Here is a 19,971-nt window from a genome sequence, read left to right on the forward strand (position 1 = left end):
CGACTCTTCCAGGGGCTGCAAAATTGTATTTTTTTGTGTTTACAATACAGGCCCCATCTGCCCTGACCGCTCCCCCTGGGCCCCCATCTGCCCTGCCCCCCTGCCCCGCAGAGTCTGGCTCTGTATACCCCATGCCATCTGACGGGGACGGGAACTCCTTCGGTGCTATTTCTTAGCCTCCAAACACAGTGCCCGATAGCCTGGGGAACTCCCTGCCACAAGAGCAGGCTCCAGGAAGAGAACTGGATCTTTACGGCACGGCTCTGATGGGGCGGCAGGGATGCCAGCCACCCTCCCGCTGGCAGGGGCAGGAAGAAACGCCTTTGGGGGGCAGATTTTCTTGCACCTTCCACTGGACTAGCTGGGCTTGGCCTCAAGTTGGAGCCAGGAGCTGAGGGCTGGGAGCCCTGGGCAGTGCCTGCGTTGCTGTGCTGGGCACGGCAGCTGCTGCCCGGGCAAGGGGCCTTGGAGACGTTGGGGGTGTCATGGAGGCAGGGGAGGAGCAGAGACAAGGGGCTCATCGACCTGCTGGCTGGCAGCTGGGGTTGGGCTTCTGTCCAGAGCCGTAGCCTACTGCCCGTCACCCTGGTGTCTGGGCCCCCGCCCCATAAAATGGATAGCAGCAGGCAAATCCCTGGTGGGATCCTGGGGGCCCTGGCTCTGCTCCCGGGAGGAGGGGAAAGCTCTGCTGTGGGTCTCTGGTTCGCTGTTTGGGACGTCGGGGCCGGGGGGGCGGCGAGTCGCTCGCTGGGGCAGAAAGGCCGGTTCCAGGGGGAAGGTTTGGTGATTCCTGCCTCTGGCCTTGCCCAGCTCCCCGGGGGTGGTGCCCAGAGCCCTTGGCCCCAGGATCTGCGATTAGCGCTGCCGGTGCCCCCCCACTCCCGGCCCTGGCCCCCCCAGCTCTGCCAATGCCCTCCACAGCTCTGCCGGTGCCCCCCACTCCCGGCTCTGCCCCCCCCAGCTCTGCCGGTGCCCCCCCACTCCTGGCCCTGCCCCCCCCAGCTCTGCCAGTGTCCCCCCACTCCCGGCCCTGCCAGCCCAGCCCTGGGTTCCCCCCCCTCCCAGCCCTGCCGGAGCCCCCCCACTCCCGGCCCTGCCCCCCCAGCTCTGACGGAGCCCCCCCACTCCCGGCCCTGCCCCCCCCCAGCTCTGCTGGTGCCCCCCACTCCTGGCCCTGCTCCCCCAGCTCTGCCCCCCCCAGCTCTGCCAGTGCCCTCCCCAGCTCTGCCGGTGCCCCCCACTCCCGGCCCTGCTAGCCCAGCCCTGGGTGCCCCCTGCCCCGGGGGCTGCAGGGGGGGACCCCCGTTCCGGGGTGGTGTCAGGGAGTTTGGGGGAGACCAGGCCCTGCACCCCCCTTCCTGCGATTCACCAGGACTCTCAGCCAGCCAGTAAAGCAGAAGGTTTATTTAGACGACAGGAACACGGCCCAAGACTGGTCTTGCAGGCACAGACAACAGGACCCCCCCAGTTTGGTCCATCCTGGGGCCCCAGGGACACCACAGCCCCTTGGGGGGGGCAGAGCCGGGGGGGTCAATCGGCATCTGGCCCTTTAAGAGCGGAGGCCGCTCCCGTCCCTTTAATTCTCCGTCAGTTCAGCAGGAGGCGGGATATCCGGGGGGGACACGGGGGGGCTGGTAGGAGACGCGGCTCCCAGCGGGGCGGGGGCACTGGGGGGCCCGGGTGGGGTTGGGGGGGCATTGGGGGCCATTGAGGTGGGGGGGTCCGGGTGAGGTTGTGGGGGGCACTAGGGGCCCGGGTGAGGTTGTGGGGGGGCTAGGTGAGGTTGTGGGGGGCACTGGGGGCCCGGGTGGGGTTGGGGAGCATTGGGGACCATTGAGGTGGGAGGGTCCGGGGGGGGTTGTGGGGACATTGGGGACCATTGAGGTGGGGGGGCTAGGTGAGGTTGTGGGGGGCACTGGGGTCCGGGTGGGGTTGTGGGGGGCACTGGGGGCCCGGGTGAGGTTGTGGGGGGCCCGGGTGAGGTTGTGGGGGGCACTGGGGGCCCGGGTGAGGTTGTGGGGGGCACTGGGGGCCCGGGTGGGGTTGGGGAGCATTGGGGACCATTGAGGTGGGAGGGTCCGGGGGGGGTTGTGGGGACATTGGGGACCATTGAGGTGGGGGGGCTAGGTGAGGTTGTGGGGGGCACTGGGGTCCGGGTGGGGTTGTGGGGGGCACTGGGGGCCCGGGTGAGGTTGTGGGGGGCCCGGGTGAGGTTGTGGGGGGCACTGGGGGCCCGGGTGAGGTTGTGGGGGGCACTGGGGGCCTGGGTGGGGTTGTGGGGGGCACTGGGGACCATTGAGGTGGGGGGGGGCCCGGGGGAGCATTGGGGACCATTGAGGTCGGGGGTCCGGGGGGGTTGTGGGGGCATTGGGGACCATTGAGGTGGGGGGGCCCGGGTGAGGTTGTGGGGGGCACTGGGGGGCCATGTCTCTCTCTGTGCTGACAATCCCCCTCCCCACAGTGCCGCGATGCTGCTCGCCGGGCTGGCCGTGGTGCTGGCGCTGCTGTTCTGGGCCTGGCGCTGCCGCCCGGTGGGCGCGGGATGCTGGGGGTCCCGGCGGCGGCCCTGGGGGCTCGTTCTCTGGCACTGGCTGGCGCTGCGGGTGCTGGGCCGGGCCGTGGGCTGGCAGCGCCGGCACCTGGAGCAGGCGTCCAAGGACGTGCGGCGGAGCCAGGAGCGCCTCCTGCTGCGGCTGCTGGGGGGAGCCGGGGCCGCGGAGCCAGGTACCGGGGCAGGACGTCGGGCGCCCCGCGGGCAGGCAGGGCCCGGCGCTGGGCGAGGGTGCCAGCCCCTGGGCCCCGGCCCCTTGTGGGCAGCCCAGAGCCCGGCGGGGGGACGGGGGTGGGCTGGGCTGGCCCCTCCCAGCAGGGCGTGGGGGGCTCAGCCTGACCCCGGCACGTTCTCCCCGCAGACTCGGCCGTGTTCCGGGCGCGTCGCCCCCTGGCAGAGCGCGGCTCCAACGGGGGCGAGACCCCTGCCCACCCGGCACTGCCGACGGGGGCCTGGGCTCTGCTTCGGAGCAGCTGCACCGCGGACTCCCCCCTGCAGGTACGTGGGGGCAGCCGGGCAGGTCTTGCAGGCCGGGGCTCCCCCCTCCCCCGCGGGTCTCGGGGCCTCTTCAGGGTGCCCGGGGGGCAGGAATGTGCCTCGGCCCCCATCCGTGTGGCACACGGCCCTGCTGCACCAACCTGGGGCTGAGCCCGAGGGGGCTGGGGGGAGGCTGCCCCCCGTCGGGTGGCTGAGTGGGAGAAAGCTACAGGGGAGGGAGGTGCCCTAGGCTGGGCTGTTCCCCGGGGGGGGGAGGGAGGGGGTGTTACAGGCATGTACCCGGGGGCAGGGGAATACAGTGACTGTGTCTGTCTGCCCTGGCTCTGTCTCCATCTCGCTCTGTCCCCACCCAGGGGCCCGTGTTGTACCTGGACGTCCTGAGCAGAGTCTTCCCGGAGGCCCTGAGCCCGCAGGGCACTGCCCGCTTCTCCTGGGCCCGGGGATGCTCCCTGCCGGCCGCAGCCTGGGCCGCTGCCCACCCTGTACTGCACTCCGGAGGAGGCGGGCACGGTGCCCTCGCGCGCCGCGGCCCTGTATGTGCAGCTGTTGTTTGCCCTGCGGGAGCGGGAGCTGCGGGCGCTGGAGGCCGGGCTGGTCTCGGAGCTGTACGATGCCCTGGGCGTGCTGCGCGCCGGCTGGGAGGGCCTGGCGCAGGACCTGGCCTTGGGGAGGCTGAGTCCCCGGCTGGAGCTGCCTGAGGGGACCCGGCGCCGGCTGGAGCAGCTGCTGGCGCCCGACGCAGCGCGGGCGGGCGGAGCTGAGGGCAGAGTGCGCCAGGGGCTGGGACGGCGTCGCCCGGCGCCTGTGGCCCGCGGCTCCAGGTGGTGGTGGCGGCAGAGCCCAGTGGCGAGCAGCTCTACGGGGAGGCCCTGCGGGAGTCGGAGTGCCAGGGCCTCCCCTTCTACTGCCCCTTCTACGGCACCGCAGGAGGTAAAGGGGCATCGGCCGGGCCAGGCAGGGGCAGGTCAGCGCCGTGTGCAGGCAGCAGCCCCGTAAGCAGAGCCCAGTGGGGGGTGCAGTGAGCCCCAGCCCTGCGTAGCAATGGGGGGGCCAGCGCTGGCTGTGAGGGTGTTTCCAGCCCCCCGCCCCCGAGGCAGCAACAGCTCTATGCTGCACAAGGGGCTGCTATGGGTCTGTCTGCGGGGGCCGGGGGGCCGTGTGCTCTCCCTGTTGACTGACCCAGTGTCCCCCACCAGCTCTGCTCGGGGTGAACCTGTGGCCGGAGCAGCCCGACTCCCACTACCTGCTGTGCCCAGACTGGGCTTTCTGCGAGTTCCTGCCGGCGGGGACAGGCGCTGAGGGGCCCCCGGGGACCGTGCTGCTGGCGGACGTGCAGGCGGGCCCGGAGTACGAGCTGGTGCTGACAGCCCAGGCTGGATTGTCCAGGTGCCCCCTTTCCTGCCACCCCCACACACTCTGTGCCCTGCAGCAGTCCCCTCTGCTCCGCCACCCCCACACGCCCTGCGCCCCGCACCAGTCCCCTCTGCTCCGCCACCCCCCACACGCCCTGCGCCCCGCACCAGTCCTCTATGCTCTGCCACCCCCACACGCCCTGCGCCCCCCACCAGTCCCCTCTGCTCTGCCACCCCCACACGCCCTGCGCCCCGCACCAGTCCCCTGTGCTCCACCACCCCCACACGCCCTGCGCCCCGCACCAGTCCCCTCTACTCCGCCACCCCCACACGCCCTGTGCCCCGCACCAGTCCTCTATGCTCTGCCACCCCCACACGCCCTGCGCCCCCCACCAGTCCCCTCTGCTCTGCCACCCCCACACGCCCTGCGTCTCCCACCAGTTCCCTCTGCTCCGCCACCCCCACACGACCTGCGCCCCGCACCAGTCCCCTCTGCTCCGCCACCCCCATAAGCCCTGCGTCTCCCACCAGTCCTCTATGCTCCACCACCCCCCCATACACCCCCTACCAGTCCCGTACACCCCATGCCCCCTGCCCCCCACCTCTCAGCATCTGCCCCCACCCCCCACCCCGATATGCCCCCTGCTGTTCATGGGAGGCCGCGATGGAATGGGGCCGGTTGCGGGGGGATACGGCCGTGTCTCATGTTCTCTCTCCCTCTTTGTCCGTTAGGTGCCGCGTCGGGGAGGTGCTGAAGGTGGCTGAATTCCATAACCAGTGCCCCGTGGTGGAGCTCGTGCGCAGGTGGGGAGAGTCAGCTCCACCCCCCCCCCCCTGCTGGCTCCCCACTCACTCGGCTGCTGCCTGGGGAACGCTGGGGACCAGATGGGAGCTGCCCCTGCAGGGTGCTTTGGGGGGAGGCTGAAGTGGGGTGGGGGCTCCCCTCCCCAGTGCTTTGAGGGTGGGGGTGGGGCTGTTCTGGCCAGAGGGTCTGAGGCCACGGCACTGCCCCCTGCTGGCACAGGCGGAGTCACCTGATTCCCACCCTCCCCCCCTGCCCTTGGCTCCCCAGGCTGAGCCAGACCCTGAGCGTGCGTGGGGAAGGCGTCCCCGAGGAGCGCTTCTACCAGAGCCTGCGCCGCGCCGTGGCCATGTGGCCGGGAGCCCGGCTGGTCGATTACGTCTGCGCAGAGAGCAGCCTTCTGGGTAAGTGTCGCTCCCGGTACCCAGCCCCATGCTGGCATGGCCTGGCCAAGGGCCCTGTACGCCCTGGACTCCTGGCTTGAGACGGCCTGGCCCCCCTCTGCCCCACTGGCTCTGCCTCCGGGGCTGCTGCTGCTCCTTTCAGCACCCCTGGGTTTGCCTGACCCTGACTGTGCTCAAGCCCGGCTGGCCGTGCCCCCAGCCTGGCTCAGCAGGGCCTGGTTGCGGGGGTGTCACGGAGTCCCCGGGCGATGCTCCTGGAACTGCTCCCCACAAAGCCAGTCAGGACTCTGGGGAGCCTCCTCTCCCTCGGAACAGACTGTCTTCAGGGCAACAAGCTCACATGGCTTCACCTCCGGGGTCTCTCCTGGGAGCATTCAGCATATGCCCCTCCGTGTGCTTCCCACAGCGAGTCCACCCAGGCAGGGTCCTGGGGAAGCCAGAGGGGTCCTGCACCGCCCACTTCGCAGTCAGACGTGACTCTCAGCCAGCCAGTAACACAGAGGTTTATTCGATGACAGGAACAGGGTCTAAAACAGAGCTTGTCGGTCCAGCGAACGGGACCCCCTCAGCCGGATCGATCCTGGGGCCCAGTGAGCCAGACACCCCCCGTCTGCACTCACTTCCCGTCCCCAGCCAGCTCCAAACTGAAAACCCCCTCCAGCCCCTCCTTCTCTGGGCTTTGTCTCTTTCCTGGGCCAGGAGGTCACCTGATCTCTTTGTTCACCTTTAGCTATCCCCTTGCAGGGGGGAAGGGCCCTGGCCACTTGTTGCTAGGAGACTTAAGAAAGGCATAGGGGAAACTGAGGCACCTACACTGTATTCAGAGGAAACATTAAGACCAGCCCCACTTCGTCACAGGGGGCCGAGCTGCCCGGGGCTCTGCCTGGCACTAGCCTTGGTGTTGTGGAGTGGCCCGGCTAGGCTGGGTGAAGCCCATTGGATCCCCACGTGAGGTCCGGATCCCAGTGCTCCGCTGAGGAGGAAGCGGTTTGATGACACCTGGGAGCGGCTCTGTGTCTGTAGAGCCAGGTGCTGCCCCCAGGGTGGTCTGGGTCCCTGCCCCGCCACAGGGTTTTTTCCACCCCCATCCCTCAGCTCCCAGCGTGGGGTGTCTCTCCTGCCCTTCCAGCTGGGTGGGTTAACGTGGGTCCGTGCTGCCCCCCAGGTGCCTCCTCTGGGGTCTGCGCCCCCCATTACCAGGTGTTCGTGGAGCTGCGGGGCGTGCGTGATCTGTCGGAGGTGCAGCGCTATAAGGTGAGCGGCTTGGGGAAGCAGCGGCATGGGGCAGGGCTGGGCTGGGGCAGTTGGTGCCATGGGCAGATGGGTGTCCCCCTGCCCCTGGAAGGCTTTGGAGGGTGGAGCCCTTCCTCCTCCAGCCTGCAGGAGGGAGCGATCCTGCCAGCTCGGGGCTGCTCCCAGCACGGGGCTCTGGCCCCAAAAGCGCCGCACAGGTGCCCCCGCCTGGCCTGGGGTTTTCCCCCGGGGAGGTCTGTGCTGCCATGGCTGGGGTTGGCCACTAGGTGGCAGCACTCTCGGATCAGGTGCCCAGGTCGGCTGGCTGCACAGCCAGACCTGGACGTGGAGCGGTTCCAGCTGCGCTGCTGGGGACAGGGCCTTGGCTTTTAGTGCGTTCCCAGGCTGGGAGCGCACAAGGGTGCACACAGCAATGTCTGGGGCAGAGACAGGCACCGTCACCCTCACGGCGCAGGGGGGCGCTTGGTACAGCAGAAGAGCCAGACGCTTGGCCAGTGGAACTCCTCGCCACAAGGTCTGACCGAGGCTGGGAGCAGAGCTGGATTTCAAAGGGGCCTGGATGTTGCCAGGGGTAACGAGACCCTCCAGATGCAAATGAGAGGAGAAAAACATGGATCGGGGAGAGCCCCTCCTGCTAACAGTGTCCCGGCACTGCAGGACATCTGGCACCTTCCCCCGGCCGCAGCTGGGACGGCCACTGTGGGCAGAGGCGCCTGGGCTTGCCGGGCCTAGCCAGGCCAGGCTGGCGACCTGTGGGGTTAGAAGGAGCTTTGGGGCACGTGTGAGGTGGAGGGTCTGACGCGAACCTCGGCTCCCGGGGCCGGAGCTCAGCTGCACCCCTCTCTCTTCCTGCAGCTGGATCAGTGTCTCCAGGAGGATTTTCCGGTCTACAAAACCTTCCGCTTAAAGGGCAGCATTGGGCCGGTGCGGCTGCACCTGGTGGCGGCCGGGGCCTTCAGGGAGCTGCGGGATGCTGCGGGCTCCCCGGGCCCCATGGCCAGAGTCCTGAGGGAGAAGCGCCTGCTGCACTTCATCCAGAGAAGAGTCGTCTCGTGAGGCCGGCCAGCCCTGCGGTGCCGTTGGCCCAGCGTGCCCTCGCTCGGGCTCTGCTTGTGCTGCCGCTCGCAGGGGGGCAGGGAGGGTCCCTGGTGTGGGGCAGGAGGCTGGGGAGGTCCCGTGGGGCAGCTCCCTGTCTGGCAGAGACTGCCCGCAGAGCTGGGGGGAGGCATGCACAGCGTTTCATGGTGCTACCGCAGGCGGGGGGGCCCTGTTGGCGCGCTGCATCCTGCGTGGCCTCCCCGTCACAGAGCGCGCTGTGGGGAGCCGCGGGCCCCCGCCTGCAGCCCAAGGGCACGGGGCAGAGTGGAGAAGTTGCCTGATCCCACCCCTGAGACCTGCCAGCTCCCTGTGTTCGGGGCCCGACCTGCTGGCGATGCTGCGCCAAGCATGGCCCTGTCGGGGAGCGGCTCGTCCACCAGATGGCGCCAGCGTCAAGTTCACCGCCCAGCTTGGCGCCAGGTGCTGGCTGTTTGGAGACCCAGCCCCTGGCATGGGGAGAAGCAGGGCTGGCTGCCCTGTGCCCCCAGGTGGGGAAGGAGGTTTGCCCGGGGCAGGGGGGTTGAAGAGGTTGAGGCGGCTGGTGAGATCAGGGCTGATCGCTAAAGGGCAGCAGCTGCCCCTTCCCCAGAGTCTGCGCTGCTGGCAGCGGGGCAGCGCAGGGCTGGTCTCCCCATGGCGCCGCTTGGGGGCTGCGGCTCAGAGGGGCCCGGAGCCTCTGGGGCAGAGCCAGGAATTGAACCCCGGCGAATGCTCCGACCAGTGCACCCTACTTCCTCCGTCAGCGGAGCAGCACGAGGGCTGGCTGGCTGCAGAGGAAGCTGGAGTCTCTCCTCTCCCGCGGCTGCGTGACTGTGATCCTTCCTGACACATTTATTACCAGGCGTTCTGCTTGTGCCTTTTGCCCCAGGCTCTGCCTCTGCAGCACCCTGGGAATGCAGCCACCTCTGGGGTGGAAGGTGGTGGCTGCAGAAGGGAGGCCAAAGACATGGGGGAACCACCCCTTTATCCTGGGGCCCACACGGCGCTGACAGGCCCTTGGTTTGCAGGGCTGGGAACCAAATCGCTCTGCTGCGTGGAGCTGAGCTGGGGCTGCTGCGGGAGCTGCAGGGCAGGTATGGATGTCGCACCTGGTGCTTACTAACCTGCCCCCTGGCTTGAAGCTCCCGGCTATGGTGTCCTACATTGTGCCAGCATCCTGGGGCACGGCGCGTGGGATCTGCTCCTGCGCTTGTGCGGCCCTGCGGGGCAGGGGCAGGGGCAGGGGCTGGCGCTTGGGAGGCCGAGATCGCCGGCAGCCCGTAAGCTGCTCTGCAGCACGTGCCCTCCGGTTTATGAAACAATGGGGCGGGGGGGGGGGGGGCTGCTTTTAATGTTTCAAAAAAGCAAAATAAAGCCGGATTATCTCTGAACATAACCACCGGGCCCTGCGCTGTGATTGGGACTTTAATCCCCATTAAGAGATTTCTAGCTCGAAGGCCGACTCTGGGCTTGATTAACGAGTTCCCCTTGTATCTGTTACGAGGCAGCCGCCCCATGAATATTTCACCAGTTCGGCATCTGTCGAGGGGGCCCTGGGACCGTCTGGCTGCCTGTGAGATCCAAGCACAGCGGGCACAGGACCCGGCTCTTCCCAACAGCTTGTTACGGTTTTATTCTGAAGGCAGCTGAGCTGTGATGCGTAGGAAGCCTGCTGGAGCGGACAGCTGGGCCTGGGGTCGGGAAAGCAAAGCCCCTGGCAGGAGGTCTTGCCTTAGGAAGACACACAAAGCAGCCCCCAGCGTGGCACTGAAATTGCTCATCAGCCTAGAAAATGCGCTGGCAAAAGGCCCTGGCCCCCCCGCCCCGTCCATGCTGGGCGAAAAAGTTTCAACCAACGTTCTGGTTGCAAGTGGAGAAAAAATGTTGGTGGGCTGGGGCAGGGAGAGGGGCCTGGAGCTCTGCTGGGAGCCGGCACGCCTGGCCTCGCGCCAGGGGCTCCCGCTCTGCGAAGCGCAGGGTGAAAGCCCCCTGGCTGGATTCTGGGGGGCGGCTGGCTCCGTACAGCACCCCGTCAGGGCCTGCTGCGTGCCCAGCCATCAGCCCGTGAGTTAATGGGCCCGGTCCCTCCTGCAGGCTCCATTCAAATCCACCTTCTGCCACCCTCCCGCCCTCCTCCGGGCTGCATTAGGGGCAGCCGGCCTCTGCAGCGCAGACCCAGCCGCCCTCCTGCAGTACCTGGTGCCGAGTGATGCTTTGCCACGGTCAGAGTACGCCTGGCCCGCTCCAAAGCACTCGCCGGTCCAGGGCCCCAGCCTGCTCCCTGGGCGGCTCAGGGCAGTCTGAGATTAACTCTGCAGGGACCGGCACTGACCCGCACAGTAACCTGGGCGGCACGTGGGAGCAGCGCGAGTGATTTCAGCCCTGGCTTGGCTTGCAGGAATTCCGTCTGGTCCTCGGCGTGCCTGGTGGGAGCCGCGGGGCCTTGGCCTCTGCTGGATTGTTTTCCTGCTGTGGGGGCAGCAACCGAGGAGACCAGGGTGAGCCCTAGACAGGAGATATATATACACATGGACGCAGCCTTCCCAGGGGCGCACTGAGATGTTCCCCATCCCGTTCTTGTCCCTGTCCCGATGCCCTGTGCCGGTGAGCGTCCCGCGGCGCTGCCGTCCCTGGGGCCCATCCCTGCGTTCTCTACGCTGGAGCCCACAGGCTACTCGCTTTATTTTCTTTTCCCTCGCTGCCACCTGCTCCAGCGCCCGGGTGGAAGCCGGGTTAGTCGCTGCTATGGAACGGGAACGTCTGTGTGTCTGAGTGGACGTGGCCCGTGCAGCCCGGGGCATTGCACACACGGGGTCAGGGACCTTTCCTGCCTGCAGTTTGGGGCCCCTCACAGCCCGCACTGCAGGGAAGCGGCAGGGGGTCCGTCCCCTCACAAGGGCCCACACCAGTGGACGAATTCATTTCCTCCCCTCAGCGCCCCTCTGTGTGCGATGAAGCCCAGCCGACGGCAGGCTCCCGGGGCCGGAGTGCCAGGTGCAGTGGGGCTTTGCATGGAGCTAATCTCCTTACGCCTCCCTCCCTGGAATCAACGGAGACAGGCCCAGTGCTGGGGCGGCTCTAAGCACTCACATGGGGTGATTAGCTGCTGCCAGGAACACCTCAGCCCGCTGGCCTGAAATTACCACTGGCTGCTTTGCAACCCGGAATGAGTTGGGTTATTTGTGCTCAGGGCCGCCCAGAGGGGGGGCAAGTGGGGCAATTTGTCCCGGGCCCTGCAGGGGCCCCGCAAGCTCTGGCCTGGCGTCGGTCTGGGTCTTCGGCGGCATTTCGGCGGCGGGTCCTTCAGTGCTGCCGAAGACATGGAGCGACTGAAGGGCCCCCCCAACGCCGAAATGCCGCCGAAGACCCGGACCGCTGCCAGGTGAGTACAAGCGCCGCAGCTCCCCCGCTTTGCCCCAGACCCCCTGAATCCTCTGGGCGGCCCTGTTTGTGTTATGGTTGCCCCTGGAGATCCTAGCTGAGATCAGGGCCCCGGCACGCCGGGCGCTGCCCAGACCCCAACCGAGATCAGGGCCCCATCGCACCCGGCGCTGCCCAGACCCCAACCGAGATCAGGGCCCCGGCACGCTGGGCGCTGCCCAGACCCCAACCGAGATCAAGGCCCCGGCACGCCGGGTGCTGCCCAGACCCCAACCGAGATCAGGGCCCCGGCACGCTGGGCGCTGCCCAGACCCCAACCGAGATCAGGGCCCCATCGCACCCGGTGCTGCCCGGACCCCAACCGAGATCAGGGCTCCGGCACGCCGGGTGCTGCCTGGACCCCAACTGAGATAAAAGAGCGAAGTAAGTTCCTGGAGGACAGGTCGATCAATGGCTATGAGCCAGGCTGGGCAGGGATGGTGTCCCTCGCCTCTGTGTGCCAGAACCTGGGGATGGATCACTTGATGATTCCCTGTTCTGTTCATCCCCTCTGGGGCGCCTGGCAGTGGCCACGGTCGGACAGGACACTGGGCTAGACGGACCCTTGCTCTGACCCAGTCTGGCTGTTCGCAGGTGCCACCCAGCCCTGGCAGCGCAGGGCCCCCGTGGGCTGGGAGTGGCCCAGCTGCACCGAGCTCACAATCCGGATCAAACAACGACCACATCAAGGGTTAGCAAGTAGGTGGGGCAGGGGCAGTAGGATCTATTCTCACGGCTTAGAGAGGGAAGTTATGTGCTGCCAAGCGCCCGCTCCTGCCCCCCCGACTGACTGACTCTGTGTGGGGAGGGGGGGGTCCAGTGGGGGGGCTGAGATGGGAGGCTTGGGGGGCAGATGAGGTGAGGGGTGGGGGATCCTGCTGGGGGTAGATTGGGGGGCTGGGGTGAGTGCTGTGTGCAGGGAGGGTGTTTGGGGGGCTTGATAGGGTTGTGTTGATGGGTGTCTGGAGTGGGGGGGAGCAGTTTGTGCTGGGGAGGGGGGCTGTATTGGGGTGTGTGAGTGTGCAGATGTGGTGTGCGGGGGTGGGATGCAGAGGGTGGGGGTATGTGGGGTGCGTAGTTGGGTGGGGGGCTCGGGTGTGGAGAATGCAGAAAGTGGGGGGGTGTAGATGGGGTGGGGTGTTTGGGGTGTAGAGGGTGGGGTGAGTGGATGAGTTGGGGGTGGGTAGTTAATGGGTAGGGGTAGTTTGGGGGTAGGGGTAGTTGGTTGGTGTGGGGGTGCAGAGGGCGGGGCTGTGTGGTCTGGGCAGATAGGGCAGGGGTGTTTGGGGCACAGAGGGGAGGGGGTGCAGAGGGGAGGGGTGGGGGGTGCAGAGGATGGGGTAGATGGGGTGGGGGTGTTTGGAGGTCCAGGGGGGTGGGGGGATGCAGAGGATGTGGTAGATGGGGGGGTGTTTGGGGGTGCAGAGTGGTGGGGGGATACAGAGGATGGGGTGGATGGGGCGGGGGTCTTTGGGGGTGCAGAGGGCAGGGGTGGGGGTGTTTTGGGTTGGGGGATGCAGAGGACAGGGGCGGATGGGGTGGGGTATTTGGGGGTGCAGAGGGCAGGGGTGGGGGTGTTTTGGGTGGGGGGATGCAGAGGACGGGGTGGATGGGGCGGGGTGTTTGGGGGTGCAGAGGGCAGGGGTGGGGGTGTTTTGGGTGGGGGGATGCAGAGGACAGGGGCGGATGGGGCGGGGTGTGTGGGGGTGCAGAGGGCAGGGGTGGGGGTGTTTTTGGGGGGATGCAGAGGACGGGGGGTGGATGGGGCGGGGTGTGTGGGGGTGCAGAGGGCAGGGGTGGGGTGTTTGGGGGTGCAGAGGGCAGGGGTGGGGGTGTTTTGGGTGGGGGGATGCAGAGGACGGGGGGCGGATGGGGCGGGGTGTTTGGGGGTGCAGAGGGCAGGGGTGGGGGTGTTTTTGGGGGGATGCAGAGGACGGGGTGGATGGGGCGGGGTGTTTGGGGGTGCAGAGGGCAGGGGTGGGGGTGTTTTTGGGGGGATGCAGTGGACAGGGGGCGGATGGGGCGGGGTGTGTGGGGGTGCAGAGGGCAGGGGTGGGGGTGTTTTTGTGGGGATGCAGAGGACGGGGGGCGGATGGGGCGGGGTGTTTGGGGGTGCAGAGGGCAGGGGTGGGGGTGTTTTGGGGGGGATGCAGTGGACAGGGGGTGGATGGGGCGGGGTGTTTGGGGGTGCAGAGGGCAGGGGTGGGGGTGTTTTGGGGATGCAGAGGACGGGGTGGATGGGGCGGGGTGTTTGGGGGTGCAGAGGGCAGGGGTGGGGGTGTTTTGGGTGGGGGGATGCAGAGGACGGGGGGCGGATGGGGCGGGGTGTTTGGGGGTGCAGAGGGCAGGGGTTGGGGTGTTTTGGGTGGGGGGATGCAGAGGACAGGGTGGATGGGGCGGGGTGTTTGGGGGTGCAGAGGGCAGGGGTGGGGTGTTTTGGGGGGGATGCAGTGGACAGGGGGCGGATGGGGCGGGGTGTTTGGGGTGCAGAGGGCAGGGGTGGGGGTGTTTTGGGGGGGATGCAGAGGACAGGGGTGGATGGGGCGGGGTGTGTGGGGGTGCAGAGGGCAGGGGTGGGGGTGTTTTGGGGGGGATGCAGTGGACAGGGGGCGGATGGGGCGGGGTGTTTGGGGGTGCAGAGGGCAGGGGTGGGGGTGTTTTGGGGGGGATGCAGAGGACAGGGGGCGGATGGGGCGGGGTGTTTGGGGGTGCAGAGGGCAGGGGTGGGGGTGTTTTGGGGGGATGCAGAGGACAGGGGGCGGATGGGGCGGGGTGTTTGGGGGTGCAGAGGGCAGGGGTGGGGGTGTTTTGGGGCTGGCCTCGGATCGGACCCCTCGCCCCAGCGCGGCAGGGGGTCAGGCTCGGAGCTCGGGGCGGGCTCGGCTGGGCCCCTCCCCCGCCCCGCCCCGCCCCGCCTCCCGGCAGAGCCGCGCGGGGCTGCGGGGCGCGGGGCGGCGGAGCTGGGGAGCGGCCCCGCCGCGGAGCCCCGAGCCGGGGATGGCGGACGGGCCCCGGGGCGGGGGGAGCCCGAGCTCCGGCTCCGGCAGCAGCCGCGAGAACTCGGCGGAGCGGAGCCCGGTGCCCGCCGCGCCCCGCGCCAGCATCATGAAGGTGAGACCGGGACCGCGGCCCCCCCCCCGTGCCCCCCCTGCACCCCCGCATCACCGCCCCCCCGGCCCCCTGCACTCCCCGCATCCCCCTGGCCCCCTCCGGCCCCCTCTGGCCCCCTGCACTCCCCGCATCCCCCTGGCCCCCTCTGGCCCCCTCTGGCCCCCTGCCCCCCCCGCATCCCCCTGCCCCCCCCGCATCACCGCGCCCCCCTACAATCCCCCCGCCGGAACCCGCATCACCGGCCCCTTCTTAGTCCCCCCGCCCGCCCCGCCACCCGGGACCCCAGGCCCCCGCATCCCCCCTGCCCTCCTTGGCCGGGACTTGCATCATCTGCCCCCCCCGCGGTGCCACACATCCCCCCCAGACCTGCATCCCCCCTCAGCCACCGGATTGGGACCTGCATTAGCTGCCCCCCCCCCCGGACCCTGGGACCTACATACCATCCCCCGGCTGGGACCTTGGGGCCCCCATCACCCACCTCCCCCCGCCAGGAAACTTCCCACCCCCCGCACCCAGGCGGGATCCTCATCACCCCCCCGCACATCTTTCCTGCTCACCTGGCATCGCTGCCCACTATTCCCGCACCCTGCTTGCCCCCCCCATTCTGCCCCCCCCCTCGTCCTCCCTGCTGGATGGGACCAGGGACCCCCCTTCCTCTGGGGATCCCCCCATCCAGAGCCCCTGCCCCAGCTCCTGTTTCCCTCTGGTCCTTCACTACATGTCTCCCCCTCCCTAAGGCTAACCCCCCTCAGCTCACTGATAGCCTCCAGATACCCCTCCCCCACCAAACGGGGGGGTCCTGCCCCAGCCCCCACCCCTGGGTAAACGGCTCCACCATTGGGCCTGACTGGGGCAGAAAGCGACAGGGGGAGCTGGCTGGTGGGTGTCCCCACGCGCCCCGGGGGAGGCAGGCAGGGCGAGGGGGGCTGGGGGAGCGGTGGGGGGCAGGGGGGGCTGTTCACTTGTTCCCATCCAGCCTGGTCTCTAGGTGATGCTGAGCTGTGGGGGGCTTCCCAGTTGCTCAGAAAGGCTGGGGGCAGGGCCCGGGGCCCCCATCGGTATCTGTCTAGAAGGCGCTGGGCCCCATGGGGTGTCAATGCGGATTGGCTTTGGATTGACCTCACTGTACCTGCGAGCAGGGGAGGGGGCCTTGCACTGTGGGTCTTCATCCAGCTCCCAAGGGTCCCCATCCCGGGTGTCCGTGTTTATCTCGTGCCGGGGGGAGAGGGGCAGCTCCAGGTCTCAGGGCAGCTGGCGGACTGGGTTGTCTCGGCGCCTGCTGGGGCTGGCTGCGACCCGTCTGGGGAGGCGCACAAGGCCTGGCCCGGGCCGACCCGTTGGGTTCAGGCCGGGGGCTGGCCCCTGACGCTCTGGGCTCAGAGTTCAGCCAGGTGCGCACAGCACCATTGCCGGGTTGTACGCGCCTTGGGACAGGGCCTGTCTGGGTGATGCCCCCCTGGCTTGCCATGCACAGGCCCCCTGGCAGCCCCCAGTCGCCTTGCGTCCCGAGGCCCCAGGGCTGGGGTTAGGAGCGGCTCTGTTCAGTGACGTTGAGGGCTGTGCATGGGGAGGGGACGTTGCTTCTGTGTTCTGGGGGCTTCACCCCCTTTTTCTTGGTGGGTTGGTGCGTCCCCGTGGAAGGAGGAACGTTCGAGTGGCTCCCTGCCTGACCTCTGGGCACTCGCTCGCAGGGGAAGTCTCTTGCTGGAGGGTCTGAATGTGCCCCCGGCGAGGACGGTCCTGGGGATGCGCCGGAGCTGGGGGGGTGGCGAGTCGCACGTGTATTTCTAAATCTGTCCCCAGTTGTGCCTGCGTCACCATTGCTGGGCCGTGCAATAGGTCGCCTTTGTCCAGAGCCCGCCTCCTCTCTTCTCACAGCCTATTTTAAGATGAAATTGCTGCTGTTCTATTAATACCTGGCGTGTGGGCTGCTCCCCGTGCTGCTGGCCCCGGCCCACGCCTCCTTTGTTGAGCACCGCGTTGTCTTGGCAAAGGGAGCGTTCGCGATCTTCGTAATGTGCGTTCAGGGCAATTACAGCGCGATTGTTCCCCGTTCTCCAGGCAACTGAGCAGCTTCATTGTGTTCCCAGGGCCCTCGTGGGACGGTTGTGAGCGCGCTGTGGGTGGGAAGGCAGGGCGCATGAAATGGACCGGGAGCGGCTCCCCGAACGCCGCGGCTCCGGCTGCGCTGGCCAAGGTTCCCCAGCGGTGCCCGCAGCCGGAACCATTTGCAGCTCTGCCCTCGTTTTCCGCCCGCCAGCTGCTTGCTGGGTTGATTTCCCCGAGTCTGGGAGACGTAGCAGGGCTCTGCAGGGCCTGGAATGACCCCATGGGCCAGCTCATGGACTGTAAGGCCAGAAGGGACCCTGTGATCATCTTGTCTAACCTCCTGCCTGTCGCAGGCCACAGAACCTCGCCCACCCCTCTTGCAATTGACCCCTCACCTCTGGCTGAGTCACGGATGTCCTCAGATCAGAGATTCCACCACTGATGCCAGTGTAAACCTACCAGGGACCCGCGCCCCTTAGCCTGCAGCCAAAGACGTTGGAGAGGAAAATTGCCCACAGAGTATCTTACTGGTGGCCCGAGAGTCTCCCTTGGAGAGGCCCTTGGCCGTCGGGGCAACGGGGGGCATATCTATATGGGGTGGTGCCATCTGCAGTCAGCGATCGTCCCTGCGGCTGGGCGTGCAGAGACTGTGCATCTTCTCTGAGCTAGCGGCGCTGCAGGACCTGGCTGGATCTACAGGAGGGTCGTACAGACAAGAGGCAGGAATTGCTGTCTGCGCCCTGACGGTCACACTGAGGATCGTAACTGTGCCCTCTGGCCTTTGAATCGAATCCCTTCTCTGAGTCCCGCTGAATGCCTGGGCACCCTGGTCCCCTTGCCTTGACGATCTCCTGCAGCTGTGAGTTCCACGGGTTAGTTCCATGCTGGGCTTGTCTCTGCCCTGATCCCAAGGGCGCTCTCCTCCAGATGGTGGGATGGGGCGAAGAGGAGTCCAGTCGCTGTGTGACACAGCTCGTCGCCGCTTGCTCTTTGGGGGCTGGGGTCACAAGGCAGAAGCTCTGCTCAATGCAACTGCCCCAGACCTCCACCCGCCCCGTCAGGCTCATGCTTTTCCTGCTGGTGCCCGTTCGGAGGCAGCTGCTGTGCCCTCCTCCCAAGAGCCACTGCGGCTCGGGCCTTGGCATGAGGGACGGCTGCATCCCGCGCCCGGACTCTGCCCCGGCCCTGCCCCAACGCTGGACTGGGTCTCTGTGCCCGTGACCCCGCGCGAAGGTTAGCTCTGGAGTCGGCCTGGGGGACTGGAGCTCCGGGCGGGGGCGGGGCTGCAGAAGGGGTGTTTGGCAGGGGCAGTTGTGGGTAGAACGACAAAGCAGCCCCCACGGCCACGTCACGTAGCTGATGCCAAGATGGCTCTAGAGCAAATGTCCTTCACCCTAATTGGATCCCGGCTCCTGCCTCGCTGGGTTCCCCGCACGCAGCCGGCCAATCTCGCCTCTGCGGGGGGCCGGGCACCTCCTTTCCTCTTGGCACTTGCCTTTGTCCGAGGCCTGATGAGATGGCTGGGCCTGCAGGGCCTGGATTGTGGGGGGCAGCGTTTGTCACGTGGTGTTGGGGGCGCCTGGCAGGAACTGGGCAGTGGGTCTCTCCTCTTTCCTGGGCGGGTTGGGGAGCTTCCCCCAGTGCGGAGCGGGAGCCACGTGGCACCTTCAGTCCTCAGCAAAGACCCCGATGCAGGGGCCGGCTGTGAGGGCCGGAAGGGCAGTTCTGGGAGGAGTGGGCATCTGGTTGGAAGAAAGGCCAAGTACTCGGACCAGGCCCGTCGGGATTGCCCTGGGCCAGCACCCAGCACAGGCCTCGCGGGGCAGCAGTAAACGTCTACAGTGCTCGAGTGCCCCCAGGGCAGGAACCCCACCTAGACCTGACCGCCCCCCCCATCAACACCTCAGTGGGCAAATAGGGGTGTACCCCCATGTCCTTTGGGCCCTCCTTGGCCCCCCCACTTCAGGTGTACCCTCGCCACGGGCACTTTGACTGGGGTCCCACCCCCCCCGTCAGGGTCAGGTAGGTGTCGGGCACCACCCGATCTGGGGCCACCACCTCGGGCCGGGCCAGCGTCACCTCTGCGCCCGTATCCCAGTATCCATTGACCTTCCTCCCATCCACCTCCAGGGGAACAAGGTACTCTCTCCGGAGGGACAGCCCCCGCGCCTACCGTATAAACCAGAAACCCTGAGTCTGGAGCATCCAGCACCCCAGAGGAGCTGGCCTGGAGCTCTCCTCCCTCCTTAGCAGGTGGTACTCTGCCAGCCCCCCTTCCCTGGGAATGCTGCCTCTCGCCCGGCTGGGTCTCTACCCAGTCAACCCTCTGTCGGTTGGGTCCGCTCAGTCTGTCCCTGAGCCTGGGGCACTGGGCCCGTATGTGGCCTTTCTGGCCACAGTGGTAGCAGCCCATGTCCCATGGGTCCCCTCGAGCCGGTCGGATGGACCTGACGCTGGATGTTCCCCTTTGGTGGGCGTTCTCCGTATTTCCCCGCTGGGAGGTCCCATGGTGACTCTCTCTCTGCGTTGTGGCGGGCCTGTTCCTTTGGGACTCCTCCCTGTCATTCCCTGCCCGACTGTTCACAAACTCGTCGGCCAGCTGGCCTGCGTGCTGCGGGTTCTCTGCCTTTTGGTCCATCAACCATCGCCTCAGGTCGGATGGGCACTGCTCATACACGTGCTCCGGTACGAATAGGTCAAGCAGGTCCTCTTTAGTTTGGGCCCCAGCTGTCCACTTGCGGGTATACCCCTGCGCCCGGTTGGCTAGTTGTAGGTATGTGACCTCACGGGTTTTACGCTGACTCCGGAACCTTTTCCGGTACATCTCAGGGGTCAGCCCAAACTCGCGGAGCAGGGCCTTTCTGAACAGTTCGTAGTCCCCTGTCTCCACCCCTTTCAGTCGGCTGTACACCTCCCTGGCTGTGGGGTCCAGTGAGGGGATGAGAAACTGGAGCCTGTCTGCAGGGTCAACCTGGAGCAGCTCGCAGGTATTCTCAAAGGCCGTCAGGAAGGTATCCATGTCCTCCCCCTCCTTACGCTGGGCCAGGAAGCACTTATCAAAGCTCTTTGCAGTCTTGGGTCCCCCCTCGCTCACCGCAGCCGGGGCCCCACTGCTCCTCAGCCTGGCCAGTTCCAGCTCATGCTGACGTTGTTTCTCCTTCTCTTCCTGCTTCTGCTTCAGTTCTTGCTGCCTTAACTCGAGCTCTTTCAGTCTCAGCTCCCTGTCATATTCCAGCCGCATCCATTCCAGGGACGGGGAGCTCTGCCGGGACAATCCCCTGCTGGCCGCCGGGGTCAGAGTGCCCTCGGTATTCGCTGGGCTTCCCCCAACCCCTCCCCTAGGCACAGGTAGGCAGGGTCTCGGGATGTCCTCGGCAGCAGTCTGACCCCTCCCAGCAATGTCAGGCCCCGGGGCCCACGCTGCATCCGCCGGGCGGCTTCCCTCAGGGACAG

General features: G+C 67.4%; 2 protein-coding genes and 1 long non-coding RNA gene across 3 annotated transcripts in view; 2 read left to right on the forward strand and 1 right to left on the reverse strand.

The window, feature by feature from the left end:
* The first annotated feature begins 1,581 nt into the window (after positions 1-1,581).
* On the forward strand, positions 1,582-9,334 carry GHDC (GH3 domain containing). The gene is given in 12 exon segments (XM_065577879.1): positions 1,582-1,634; positions 2,462-2,724; positions 2,913-3,049; positions 3,403-3,516; positions 3,518-3,799; positions 3,801-3,857; positions 3,859-3,979; positions 4,246-4,435; positions 5,134-5,205; positions 5,474-5,607; positions 6,773-6,861; positions 7,717-9,334. Coding segments are annotated over 11 exon segments (1,653 nt in total). The 5' UTR covers positions 1,582-1,634; positions 2,462-2,468; the 3' UTR covers positions 7,918-9,334.
* On the reverse strand, positions 8,829-18,397 carry LOC135977356 (uncharacterized). Its single transcript, XR_010594811.1, has 2 exons — positions 15,599-18,397; positions 8,829-10,443 (listed from the first exon to the last, which is right to left on the reverse strand). It is a non-coding gene; the product is annotated as an uncharacterized LOC135977356 (long non-coding RNA).
* LOC101951416 (inactive phospholipase C-like protein 2) overlaps positions 14,253-19,971 on the forward strand; it is a 40,417-nt gene continuing 34,698 nt past the window's right edge. Inside the window, exon 1 of the mRNA XM_065577837.1 lies at positions 14,253-14,469. Within this exon, the coding sequence (XP_065433909.1) occupies positions 14,356-14,469 (114 nt within the window). The 5' untranslated portion in view covers positions 14,253-14,355. The remainder of the gene's footprint in view (positions 14,470-19,971) is intronic.

The sequence above is a fragment of the Chrysemys picta genome, chromosome 24 (assembly GCF_011386835.1).
Source record: "Chrysemys picta bellii isolate R12L10 chromosome 24, ASM1138683v2, whole genome shotgun sequence".
Classification (NCBI taxonomy): domain Eukaryota; kingdom Metazoa; phylum Chordata; order Testudines; family Emydidae; genus Chrysemys; species Chrysemys picta.